The sequence below is a fragment of the Meles meles genome, chromosome 3 (genome assembly GCF_922984935.1).
Source record: "Meles meles chromosome 3, mMelMel3.1 paternal haplotype, whole genome shotgun sequence".
NCBI lineage: Eukaryota > Metazoa > Chordata > Mammalia > Carnivora > Mustelidae > Meles > Meles meles.
The window spans coordinates 64,931,987-64,946,636 of record NC_060068.1 but is presented as its reverse complement, the minus strand read 5'-3'; the positions used below and the strand labels follow the sequence as shown (position 1 = coordinate 64,946,636).

Below are 14,650 nucleotides of genomic sequence, written 5' to 3'. Positions count from 1 at the left end.
AATAATAATGATAGCCAAGAACTTTTCATCTGATTCTGTCATCCTCAGCCATCTCAACCTCAAGATATTTTCCACATCTGCCTTAGTCAATGTTTGGTGTTTAGACAAAAACAGTGCCTTTTTCCCCCAAATTAAATTAAAACCATAGCTACAGGCCTACTGCTTTCTAACAATTTTGCTGCTTCTCTGGGAAACTGTTGTTGTAAGCTAGCTACCCCTCTTCGATGCAGGTGTAATGAAGTAAGCATTCCCACTACTAACACATCCCTCACATAGAGAGTGGGCAGTATCAAAGAATGACCCATGTAGTAATTCTCCATCAATTAAGAGTAGTCTTGTAGAAATTATTGACTTGTGAAAAAAAAAAAATTGGGTATGCCGGCAGCTTGGAAAAGCAGGGAATGATAGGCAGGAGACTTAAAACAAATAATCAGTGGTATCTTTTTATACTTAACAATAAGCACAGAAAAGGAGTAGTTGTGAAGGACAGAAAACACAATAAATACGAACTTTTCTGGTAGACAATATGTATGGTACATATCAATCAACACACTCTGGAATTAGAATATTTAATCTCCATTTCTATAAAACAACATTTTATTGATACAACTCATTATAAAAAGTAAAGACAATTGCCCACTAGATTCCACTGGGGATATATAAACAAAACAAAAGCCCAGTCCCTAGGAATGGCACGGCACCATGGACACTAAAATAAATATTTATGTATTTACATATAGAAAATGAAGAACTGTATTCCTGTTTACCCACCCCACTTTGCTATAAAACAAGGATTATTATGATTTTTTTTTACCAGTGTTTTGAGGAATTTTATCAAATCTCCATGGGGAATGGATGGTGGCTTGGATGGATTATAATTATAGTTATCTAGCCATTCAAGGCAGTCAGTTGTTGTTCCCAGCTGCACATCTGGACACTGTTTGTTAACTTCACACTGTATTTCTTTAATGCAATGTTCTATGCTATAAAAAAGAAAAGAAAAAATTATTTTGGTAGGAAAGAGGTAATGGTTCCACCTCCTAACATTACAGGCCCTGAGATGTTTATATGTACTACCTGGTTGCACACAATTTACAAAATTATAAAACTTTTTTATGATATAAAAACAATAACAGAGACTACATATTTTCATTCATAATTGAAAATGGAACGCTCAGATTTCCTGGCAGTTTCCTTTCAAATACAATGGAGGAAATATAAAATACCTAGCTACTCTGAGACGAATTAGAAATCATTCTGCTTTAAAACAAAAATCAAGCATGGATGCAATAAAATGATGGTCCTCTCAACCGGCAATAGCTGGAAAGCAGAGATAAAATACCCCCCCCCTTTTTTTTTGGTAAAAAGACTTTATTTATTTATTTGACCGACAGAAATCACAAGTAGGCAGAGTGGCAGGGAGAGGGGGGTAGCACGCTCCCCGCTGAGCAGAGAGCCCTATGCAGGGCTCTATTCTAGGACCCTGAGATCGTGACCTGAGCTGAAGGCAGAGGTCTAACCCACTGAGCCACCCAGGCGTCCCAGAGATAAAATACTCTAAAAATAATCTTGATGACTGATGATCATAAACATACATTGTCTATCAATAGGTGAATGACTATATAAATTATGGAAAACTTCGATCAATGGAACATTAAAATGTCACAAAGCAGTTACGAAAACCTTGTATTTTCAAAAATTGTAAAAGACAGAAACACGCTGCATATAACACTGTTAATGACAGCCAAGTATCTTTTCTTGCTATAGAACTCCACTCCAAAAAGCAAAAACAAAAGCATACTTAACATTGCACCTTTAAAAGAAAAAAAAAAAAAAAAAGACTGGAAGGAAATGAAACAAAAGGTTAATAGCAATTATCCTTAGGTAATGAAATTCAATGTTTTAAATTTTACTCTTCTATAATTTTCCAAATTTTCAGAAGGTATATAATACTCTTACCAAAAAATAAAATAAATAAGAACAGAAAAAACTTGCCCAGTTGAATCTTCCAATACATATGTTTTAAAAATTATATACAAAGTAACCTTAATTCTGATACTAAATGGATATACTATGTTATTTTAATTTTCATATAAAAATCTGTGGATTCATGGTCATAAATCTTTGTGGGGTAAACTGGTGACCTTAAGCAGCCTGTCATCTGTGGAGCCACATGGATATGACATATTACTACCACCTGATGGCAGCATATCTAAACTGCAAGAAAGCTTATAAACAAGAAAATTCTTTTGAAGCTGAATGCCCTCATCCAAAATTGACAGCTATGCATTTGCTCCTTAATGGTATTAAGAAGTATCAGTTGCTAAAAAGCCTACTACTGTTTTGAAAACATCATTGCTATTAAATTACATATTCCATGTGACAGAATTATTTAAGCTTTGAAAACTAAGTTCTGATTATTAAAACTGATGTCATATGAATGACTCTTCAAAATTCATCAGGTGTGAGTTGCCTATAAAACATACACTGTAAACTTTAAGGAAGGCTTTTCAAGAGACTTCTGAGCATGAGTGAATTCAAACTGTATTACCTTGAAACAAATACATTCTGAGAATCAAAGAGCCTTTTCATGAAAACAAAGAACTTACAAGAAAAATAATACCTCCTTAGGCTACAGTCCACGCAATTTCCTGATGGGACAGTCTTACTCAGGAATACCAGTTCTAAGTCTGACTTGAGATTGGCATACATTTTTTTAACTTATGTAAGCATATCTATGCACTGAGAAACATGATACCCAAAGCATACACCTTGACTCGAGGGACCCTTTATCAAAGGTTTTTATTACAGCATCCTCATGTGGCTCATTCAGTGAAACCTAATAGATTACAGCAATGTGAATTGGAAAAGCTCAGTGCTGTGTCTACCTAAATCTGTTTCAATCAGGACTCAGCTTTTAGGCTAATCTCTAACATCTGAATCTGAGTAGAGGCCAATAACTACAACTTATAAATAGGGTAAAGCCTTCAGAGGGCTAGATATTTTTAGTAATTTGTCCAAACACTGATAAAGGGACTGAGCAGTTGCATTTCAGACAACCTCCCTCACCAACACAAACTAAGACAGTTGAGCTGGCTTTTAAAATCTCAGATTTTTGTCAAAAAATTTTAAACGTCGTAACTCCTGATTTTGTTTTTTTGGCTACATATCTTGTCATTCTGCCATTCACCACTCTCTACACACCTTGCTCTAAAAGAGCAATAGTTTGAAGTCTAGAGAGTTATTGCCCGATTACTATTACAAAGGTATTATTTTCAAAATTTAAGATCAAAGTCAGTGTGGTATGTTACCTGACAATTTATCTTTCTTAATTGAGGTCAAAGTGAAGTTCAAAATTAATTTTCAACATCAAAAAGGTAACATTATTTTCATATATGTAGAGTGGCAATAATGCTGATGGGCATAGTAATTCTGGGTGAAAGGAGGTCTATTAACTTTAGAGGTAGTTGATACAAGATCCTAGTCTAGGTTTTCTGAAATAACCTGATATTTGTATTTATTCTGGTTTAAGTGTCTTCTGATTAACTGTAAGATGCTTCAAATATTCCTTAGAAGCAAGGTCAGTCATGAGACAATAACCAAGATAATTCAATAAATAGAAATCCGATTAACACATTTATTGTTCGATCCCAAACATTAGGCTAAAAATGTAAACAGTCTAAAAATAGATGCAGAATCTCTTCCCTCAATAGTTTAAATTCCCAAATTTACACTATTAGTTGGATTAGCAAGAAGTTTCTAAAGCAACTTGTTAGCTTTATCCACGGAAAACATCTAACATGTCTGTCAACAGGAAAATTATTAAATAGTTAACTCACTAAGTGGAATAGAGCCATGAAAATAAAGGAGAAATACAGTTATCAACATGAAAGAATCTAACAAATATACTTGTTGATGGAAAAAGGTACAAATGAATATACACAGTATGATATTATCCCTGTAATAGTTGGAAAATATGCAATACAACAGTACATATTGTTCAGGATTACAAGCATGGGTATTAAAGTGTAAGGAAATGTACCCGAATGATCAACATCATGAAATCCAGGGTGGAGATGAAAGTGGGATGAGACAGGCCAGGTACGTAATGAGCCTTAGCAGTACAGGTACTGTTTTATTCCTTAAACTGGGTGGTGGGTGCACAAATGTGTATCATAATACACTTTATGCCTTTTCATATGTCTCAGCATTTAATAAATTTCAACCCAATGTGCTCAATTATAATGACTCCGAATTATCCAACTTAACGATGTGTACAAGTAGATGCACTACTGACAGGCTGTGTGTAAATCAATTTATAAAAACCATTTTTATAATACAATATACAGTGTGCTTTTTTTAAAAGGATATGTGTGGTGATTTTCTCATTCAACATTCACTCCTGGGTACCTTGAGTGTACAAATGACTTATTGAATGAAGGCATATTCGATAAACATTAACTGAATGCTGACTATGTGGCAGGTACTGTGATATATACTCGGGAACCAAAGGTGAAGAAGACACGGTCCCATCCCTAAAGGAATCTGTCTAACGAGAGACAGACCTGCAAATTAAAAACTACTTTACATTAAGACTTGGTACGAGGTGTGTACAGTGCTAAGGGAGTACACAGGCGGGATCTGCTAAGGGATCTGCTAAGTGTGCCTGTGGGAGGTATAGAAAACTTTAGAAAAGGAGATTATATGCAAGGATATTGATGCTTTAAGAAAATGAATGGAATCTCTGTACTTAGAATTCCCTGACACCTGACTTGTGAGAATTTAGGGCCGATCATCTAATCTTATTGCCATGTCACTTTAAAACTATATTTATTTGGATAATAAAAAATAGGAGTTTATTTTTACGGTCACAAGTATATTTATGCATGTATGTAGGTGTGTATGTATATACGCATTATTTTACTTCCAAAAGGACTGAGGTGTCCTACAGTTAAACAGACAGCATTAAATACCAACAGCACAAGAGTCTATTGTTATCAGGCTGGTGTAGTCGAAGACAGGAAGAGGAACTGAGAAAAAGAGAAGAGAATATTTATGACATAAAATCTAGAAACCAATTTTATTGTATTCAAGATTTAAAACACACAGTACCCATCGCTTCTCGGCCTTTTGGCTAAGATCAAGTGTAAAACACACAGTCCTTATTATTCCACCACAAAACAGTTCAAATGAAAAAGAGTATGTTCCACTGTGAAAAATTATGAGAACTGTTTGATGTTAAGATTATAGAAAACATTTATATATGCTCTCATAGTAAGCTAGAATTTCTTTAAAAAAAAAAAGGAAGGTTAGAATTTCTATTTTTATTTTTAAAATCAGGGTAGAGGTATCACAGTAGAGATTAAGAACTTTTTACAGTATGGGATATCTAAACATTAAGAAAATTTTTAATTTTCTATTTTTGATGCTCTTATTTATACTATATAAGGAACATAAATTCAATGTAAGGAAAAGGCTTTTGTAATCAACTATTACATATTTCAAAGCACAAAGAAATAGTTGTGAGATAAATAGTTTTTTGATTTTTAGGTTAATTCCCCTTATCTAACTAGATTACTAAAATTCCCTGGAATTAACAGATAATTAATGGGGATGAGGCTGATGTATAAAAATTAGTGTGTAATTAAAAGTATGTCAGTCATGAAATAAAAAGTTATTTTTTTAAAACAAATATATTTTCGGATAGTGTTTTTTAAAAGGTTGAGAAAAGGATTCATAAAACAATTACTTTAATGGCTAAAAAGTACAGTAAGAAATTCAACATTTATGCCAAACTCTCTTCTTTATTTCCAAGAGTTTTCAGTCCTTAAGTATACTTTCAAGGAAAAAAACATCCTCAACACCAAATCCTGTTGACACTATCTCTTTCAATCTTTCTTAAATAGATCCTCCCTTTTCCATTCCAATTGTGAAAGACTGGGTTCAGGTTGTTCTTATCTCTCATATGAAATATATTAATAGCCTCCCAAGATGCATGTCTGTTGCTAGTCCACCTTTTGTTCATTTATTCTATGAAGAAGATAGTAAGAAAGAAACTTCTGAGTTAGAACCCTCTGTTATTTGTTGCTTTATATCACCAATCCTCACAACAGCAGTTCAGAGAGGCTCTTGAATGGTCCAGACTGCTTCAAGAAAGTTCAGACCTGGGGTAGGGAATACGCCGACCTAAAAGTCTATAGTGCTTTCGAAAATTTTCAGATGTGAAGTATTCGCCCAACTTCCAAGCCAGACAATAGGTTTGACTAGACCTTACAAAGTGAGGGTTTTAAGAACACTGACGGTCATATTGTGAGGAGGCAGGACAGACAACATGCCTTCTCATACACTGCCTACGGGAGAGAAGACAGTTTTAGCATTGCAGGAAAACAACTCTGCAATAGCTAAGTGTACAAATTCTATGAAATCATCTCATAGATAAACTCTCATAAGGAAGGAAGAATATATACATGCACGCATGTATGAAGTAATGGCAAAAAGACTGCAAATAATGTAATGTTTATCAAGAGAGAATTGGCTTAATAAATTGTTGCACATCCACACCAGTAAAATCTAAAAGATGAGATATAATCACATGCAGAGATTTTAAAAATATATTAATTAAAAAAAATCTAACTGCAGTACATCATTTAATTCCCATTTATATAAAAATATAGTTTTGGGTACATGCATATATGTGCAGAGACTATTTCTGGATAGTTAAGCAATAATTTATGAACATAGGTTACCTGTGAAGAATAGAACTAGGAGGGTCAGAGGAGTACTGTTCCTCATCTCTGCCCTGCTATGTTGAACTTTTCCTCACATATGCCTTTCTCTACTGTCGGAAATTTTCTATTAGTATGTATTACTTTTGTAATGTAAAAACAGTTAATGGAAAAGAAAACTAGCATTTGATGACAGCTTCTTCTATCATATTCTACTCACCTAACTTCACACTAGCTAAAGTGAAACAAAATAGATGCCTAACAAGCATGCCTAACACACACTTACTATCTTTTAACCTATTCTGTGCCAGGACTGTTTAGGCAGTGTTGAACGGTTCAAGCCTTTAAAGTAAAAATGAAGGAAGTAATAGTCCCAGCTTTCAAATTCCCTCCACCCACCCCTCAGCTCCCATACCATCCCAAAGAAGGATATTCTTAGTCATGACATTCTAGAATTAGGACTGTGATTAGAAAACGCTATGATGTTAGTGACTCCTTTTTTTTTTTTTTTTAAGATTTTATTTATTTATTTATTTGACAGAGATCACAAGTAGGCAGAGAGGCAGGCAGAGAGAGAGGAAGGGAAGCAGTCTTCTTGCTGAGCAGAGAGCTTAATGCGGGGCTCGATCCATCCCAGGACCCTGGGATTATGACCTGAGCCAAAGGCAGAGGCTTAACCCACTGAGCCACCCAGGCTCCTCTAGTGACTCTTTTTTTTTACTTAAGTTTATTTATTTAAGTCATCTCTACACCCAGCTTAGGGCCCAAACTCATGACCCCGAGATCAAGAGTTGCACGCTCCTCTGACTGAGCCAGTCAGTTGCTCCTCTTGGTGACTCTTTTTAGACAAAGTGTGTCTCTGCTAAATCCCCAAGGAGGCTCTTTTCCAGGGAAAACTGGCATGGTTGGGTTAGATCTCAAGGTATTAACTATGTAAGAGGAAAGATGAGCCAGCCACACATGTGCATCTCATTACCATCATTCAGTTTTCTTTTAGTATCTGCTTCCTTCCTAGCATCTCCTTCTTCCTCTCAGAGCTGGGCCAGGGCTTTACCAGGCACCCCTGGTTTTTACCTTAAAAGTGAATCCTTCCCAAGGGCCAATTAACTACCATCCTTCCTGGGAAACAATGGCCTAACTATGGTTGGCCCAATCTTACCAGGTGTGGATTTTTAGTATACTATTATTCACATTTATAAACAGGCAGACACTTGCTTCCCTTTATTTCCCACAGAAAGATCATTATAAAATATTCTTTAAAAATATCCTCAAATAAAAATTTGTTATTGCCTTATATATATTTGAGCAAGAATGGATGAAGCTAACACACACAAAAATAAAAATTACACTTTAAAATAATGTCAAACACTTATATTACAAGTATTGGTTGAAACAATCATTTAATAATCATCTAATGGCACTACTGGCCCCCAAATTTACCCTACTACTCAGTCTCCTAAAGCAGACATTGAGGGCACACAACACAGGACTATGGAGAAAAGAGTTAGGAACACCACAGACATTCAAATTGTAGAGCTAGTAGTGACAGAAAATGAGGAGAAGAAAGTGGCTCCATAGGCCACCATGAAACACGGGATGGCCCCTCACCTTCTCCCTTACCTCCACTTCTACCTGCATGCATCACAGGACTACAGGTAGAAAGCTTCAGTGGGAGGTCTGCATACATTTAAAAAGTAGAAAATGTAAATGGAGTCAGGCAAAGTCTAAGGCTGCTGAGCTGCTGAGGCCCAGGATGCTGTCTGTCTGCCTGGAAGCATTATCAATCCTGAGGAGGACAAGAGCAGTGAGGAGGGCCCAGGTGGGGTAAGCTGCAAAGTGCCTATTTAAGTCTTACTTTGGTTTCAGGGATAGATGGGGAAAGCTTCCCGATTTCTTTCCTGGTAGCCTAGTCATGCTCAATAATTTCGAAGAGGTAGGAATTCTATCAGATGAAATATAAAAGAATGGAGAACACGAAAGAGAAGTACACACACTAAAGTTTAAAAAGTATTAGTTTGCAGGGCCCCTGGGTGGCTCAGTGGGTTAAAGCCTCTGCCTTCGGCTCAGGTCATGATCCCAGGGTCCTGGGATCCAGCCCCGCATCAGGCTCTCTGCTCAGCAAGGAGACTGCCTCCCTTCCTCTCTCTCTGCCTACTTGTGATCTCTCTCTGTCAAATAAATAAATAATAAAATCTTTAAAAAAAGTTTTAATTTGTATCCTCTTGTTATTACTAAAAACGTGCCAAAATACTGCCAGAAATAATCATACTCTGCTCAGTCTGAAATGACTAATTTTCATTTTATATAATTTGCTATGGCCATAAAATATATTAATGTGAATGTGTGTGTCCACTGGCATGGTTCTACCATAACACGCTGTAAGTTGATAGCTTATCTGAAGATTTCTTTTGGTTACTTCATTCATAACTTTAGGCCATCATGTGGAACCCCCCCCAATTTCATATATAAATACATACAAAAATAAGCATTATGTGAAAAGTAAATGTAATCTATGGAATATGTATCCTCTGTAAATAAGCATGATTAATTTATAGAAACCATATATCCAATGTTCTGTGACAATTTCATGCCTCTCATCCTTGCCCCCATCTCCTGGATTAAGACAAGTCTTATCCATAACACTTTCTATTCTTTCTTTAGGTTAAAAAAGGTGGGGGGGGCAGTAATCCTGTACCAGTAACAGGAAAACTTAGGTCTTGAGGGACACCCATAGACTGTCAATATTTAGAAAACAGAGGGGCGCCTGGGTGGCACAGTCAGTTCAGTGTCTGCTTTTGGCTCAGGTCATGATCCCAGGCTCCTGGGATGAAGCCCTGCATAGGGCTCCCTGCTCAGAGTGGAGCCTGCTTCTCCCTCTGCCTCTGTCTCTGCTCCCCACCCAGCTTGTGCTCTATTTTTCAAATAAATACATAAAATCTTAAAAAAAAAAAAAAACTTTAGAAAACAGAAAGGTAAAATAAACTTTTAATGATATAATTTTATCTAACAGAACATTAAGAGATAATCATCCTATGTCATATAGTGATCCTAGTAAAACTTATACACCTCAGTATCTTGTTCAACTATTAAGTTCCATTTAGCTCAAAATACATTTCAATGACGTGCAGTTTTCAGTTACTGAACTAAGTTGAGTTTGTGGCTACGACATACATAGTATCCCTCTTTGACAGGTTATTTACCTTCCTGTTACCAATTCTGATATGTATTAGAAGTAAATGATTCACCATCATTGAGTTCCACGGTCAGACCTAAGCGTCACCCAGCTCTGACTTGAATGGAAATGACGATGTTAAAGGGAAAATGGTCTGAGAGAAGGACAGCTTCTCTTGAAGGGCAAGGGAAGGTTCACTGACCTCTGGGCACTCTACTTCATTGTGGTGAATCACTGCTTTGGGGAAGCAAAAGACCCTATGGCCCATAAAACCTGATGATATTAAGAAGAGGGAAGGAATTTACACTTAGAATCCAGGGTCACTGCTAGAAATACAACTTTAAAAATTCAACGGTAAGGAAAAATACTATATTTAAAAATGAATTACTAATGTTCTTTCCTTTAAGAAGTATCTGGTAAACCTATATCATACAGATGTTCATTACTTATTCAATGTACACCACTGAGAGATAAATAGAACTGTTAGAATACAAAAATGCCAAGGGTAATTCAACTACTGCAGTGTAAGTGTGGCATAACTGATTCGTCATGACATACAATTTTCTAAAAGCTATTCTGTTAGAAGGCAATAAATGAGTGCATAAATGATTTACATTCTTCTGAACCATGGTTATTATTCAGTATTTTATTCTTAAAAATATATACACCCTCTACTATTATGTTTATTCTCTAGAGTATAATAAAAACATAATTGAATTTGATGAAAAATAGACTTTATTCTAAATGTAGCATAGAGCACATACAACTACTCCCTTATTTTACCCCTTGTGAAGATCAATGGTCACTTGAGGTGGTTATGTTCTAGGTTTGTTTTAATATATGGGCAATAAAATATTTTTAATTTAAAAATTACATCCTTATATTCCATGTCATATTTTCTTTTTAATAACATCTGAGTTTTGACCTAAATAACAACTTATGAATGCAAAATACAATATTTTAATCACTGTTTTACTTCTAATCATGATTTCTTATTGACCAGGTAGGGCAGGAAATTAACTACAGATGGTTTAGCAAATAAAAACGAAGCAGTCTATAACAAAAGAATCAGAGTTCAGTGATTTGTTTTGTTTTGAAAAACCCTAAATACTATTATGAAGACAGGTTACCTCTTAAAAAATATTTAAAATTTGTTTTAATATAACCATTTCTGGAATTTAGATAAATGACTTATAAATATATTTAAGCTAGTGTTACTTTCATTTATAAGTTTCTTTGGGTTAAGAATTGTGCCATAAAATATATTAATATATAATATATAAATTATATAAATATGCAATTTCACTAAAGTTTAATAGTTATTTATATATAAATTATAATACATATGCTATAGTATGTTAAATCATATATATGCTATCTTTATAAAAACATACATAAACACACATATGTGTATGTACATACATGTGTGTGTGCATATATACATATACATATGTATATATATATAGGCAATACAAATGCAAATACAAAATAAGAGGCTTAATTCTCCCTGTTGAAAATAAGGAAACAGATTTCTCTTTCTTCCTTTTTCTTAAAGTATCTTAGAAATCTGTAATTTTAAGAATTTTTCAACTCTATGAAATGTGTCCCTTGAAAGACTAGAGAGACCTTTCATCAGCTTTCTCAGCCAGGACTCTATTTCCTAAGAACCTGAAAGCCATCTTTTCAAAATGCAAACAACCAAGGGAGACGGTTCCCTGGCTCTGAGTTCCTACCCAAGAATAGGAGCCTAACTTCAGTACATGCTTTGTTCCAAGCTGCAAAAATCACATCTTGTCATAAGGATATGAGAAGTGTGTTTCTTCTCGGGATAAAACCAATTAGCTAACACAGGTATCCTTTAACACAGGTAAAGTTATATGAACTATGCATGGAAATGTGCTACCAAATCCTCCACTTGAAGCCTATCACTTAGCTTGAGAACATGTTTGTAATGAGTTGTACCTACTGGGTTATGTAAAGGGGTGAGATTCCCAGCTCTGTCTTTGCATTCTCTCAGCAGAATGCCTGTGATAGGCACTGCACCCTAGTTTAATGCCTGTTGAATAACAGCAGTGTTTTTGTTCTCTTCTGCCTTTTTGGAGAGAATATCTGGGATGGGAGATTTTGTTTTTAATTATAATTCCCCAACATTATGCTTTCTTTTGAATTTAAGTTATTTATGCCCTTTGTTATGACAAAAAATTGACTGCATTCTTAAATAAAACATAAGGAAAAGAAATCACAGGAACATTTCACTTGCTTGGTTTAGTTTCTTTGACAATTCAATACAACTAGTCCTTAAATTTTAAAAAAGGAAATGCTATGAATCATTCTACATTAGAAATTTTTACTGTAGTTTGCATATTTATAATCTACATGAGGTGACTTATTAGAACATTTAACTAAAGGGATTCAAATAAGTGAACTGACTTGACTGACTCTAAGATCCACAGACATATAAAGACAAAGTCCTTTCTTTTTTTTTTTTTTTTAAAGATTTTATTTATTTATTTGAGAGAGAATGAGTGAGAGAGAGCATGAAAGAGGAGGTCAGAGGGAGAAGCAGACTCCCCAAGAAGCTGGGAGCCCGACGCGGGACTCGATCCTGGAAGTCCGGGATCATGACCTGAGCCGAAGGCAATCGCTCAACCAAGTGAGCCACCCAGGCGCCCGACAAAGTCCTTTCTGTCAAAAAACATACACTAATGGCAAACTCCTTAGCTGTCCTTGCCACCCTTAGTGTTTGGTAGCACTAACTTTAGGAGCAGGTGATGAAGACTAACCTTGCATAGCAATTCCCTATGGGGTCTCTAGCCTTCCAAGTGAAAAAGGGACTTACAATGACAAATGTTACATAAAAATAGTATATTTTTCAGGTTCTGTTTTCAACAACTCAAGCAATCCATGGCCTTATACTAAACCATTTTATTTTAACACCTTAATTTCAAATTTTTAATTTCTGTGCTTGTCTCTCAAGTGAGGATGCATAATTCTAAGCATATTAATGAAAATCCAGGCCATCAATATTGGCAAACTCTAAGAAATTAATAGAAATTCAATAAACATTAATTTACCTATTTGAAAGCAGTGCCTAGAGTTTTGAGTCTTATTAAAAGTACTATGCAGTTGGTTAAGTGTCCACCTTTGGCTCAGGTGATGATTCCAGGGTTCTGGGATTGAGGGGGGCTCCCTGCTTCTCTCTCTGCCTCACCCCATTGTGTGTGTGTGTGTGTGTGTGTGTGTGTGTGTGCGCGCGCGCATGTACGCATGCTCTCTCTCTTTCTCTCAAAAAAATAAATAAAATCTTAAAAAAAATAAAGTATTAATCAGATAAAGAAAAATCATGTTTAATTCTGGGGGGGTCTAATCAATTTTTTTCAGGAGAATTAATGATACTAAACCTAAAATGATCTAAAAGTAGCTAACACTAAACTAGACTAGGTAAAAGTATGTGTGAATGAAATATGAAACCAACTTATTTTAAGTAATTAGCAGTATTTACCTTGCAGCATTTTGTTCTATCTTTTCATCAATGTCACTGAAGATCTGCTTAAACTCCAAGTCTCCAGGAAATGAATCTAACAGACAATGTAGGTCAAAAGAATTATAGGAATATTCATCTCCGCAATCCATTCTGAGGAATAAGAATAAAAAACATGTCAGTTCCTTTAAAATAAAGAAAAAAGAAAAAAACAACCCTCCAGTTATGATACTAAACCAAAATAGAAATTTCTACTTATAGGGGCGCCTAGGTGGCTCAGTGGGTTAAAGCCTCTGCCTTCAGCTCAGGTCATGATCCCAGCGTCCTGGGATCGAGCCCCGCGTCGGGCTCTTTGCTTGGCAGGGAGCCTGCTTCCTCCCTTTTCTCTCTCTGCCTGTCTCTCTGCCTACTTGTGATCTGTCAAATAAATAAATAAAATCTTTAAAAAAAAAAGAAATTTCTACTTATAGGTAAAAAATATAGCAGTAGGAAAACTAGGGTACTATTAAACTAGGCAGAATGTTTGGTTATTTAATTTTCATGAGGTGTGACCTAATTTTCATACCCCTCTATGGTTTGAAAGCTGTACAAAACAGCACCCCTCAGAGTGCTTAAGCATCCTGCTGCTTCTCACTGTAACCAAGAGCTCCAAAGGAAATCATAAAGCCTCCTAGACCACTATGAGTGGTCATGAATTCTATGGTGGCAGCAGAATTCAACTTCTTCCCTCTACTCTTATCAAATATGACTGACCCAAAGTCCTAACCTCGGAATTCTAAGTGTCATCCCCTAGCCCTGTTTGTGTGTGAAGAGGGCAAAATTTTCCTTGAGTTCCTCTATCACCCCTGCCAACCTAAATAACTATAACTAAAACTTACATATACCACTCTTCCCAGAGAGAGATGCATTTTTCCACTATGAGATCATTCATTCAGTCAGTCCATATATACTCTTGAATGTTTGATATATAAAAGGTACTGCTGCTGAAGCCAGGATAGAGTTGCAATAAGTCAAAGCCCCTGCCTTCATGGAGTTTTTAATCTGTTTTAAGAGCACATAAGCAGGGGCGCCTGGGTGGCTCAGTGGGTTAAAAAGCCTCTGCCTTTGGCTGGGTCCTGGTCCTGGGGTCCTGGTCCTGGGATCAGGCCACATTGGGCTCTCTGCTCGGCAGGGAGCCTGCCTCTCCCGCTCTCTCTCTGCCTGCTTCTCTGCCTACTTGTGATCTCTGTCTGTCAAATGAATAAATAAAATCTTTAAAAAAAAAAAAGAGCA

At 35.8% G+C, this 14,650-nt stretch overlaps 1 protein-coding gene across 3 annotated transcripts in view; it reads right to left on the bottom strand.

Annotated features, from left to right (window-relative positions):
* Positions 1-14,650, bottom strand: part of KIAA0825 (KIAA0825 ortholog) — a 426,841-nt gene that overhangs the window by 355,811 nt on the left and 56,380 nt on the right. For all 3 annotated transcript variants that reach the window (XM_045999247.1, XM_045999248.1, XM_045999249.1), the window contains 2 exons: positions 13,400-13,531; positions 815-983 (listed from right to left, as the gene is read on the bottom strand). In XM_045999247.1, the coding sequence (XP_045855203.1) occupies positions 815-983; positions 13,400-13,530 (300 nt within the window). In that variant the 5' untranslated portion in view covers position 13,531. The remainder of the gene's footprint in view (positions 1-814; positions 984-13,399; positions 13,532-14,650) is intronic.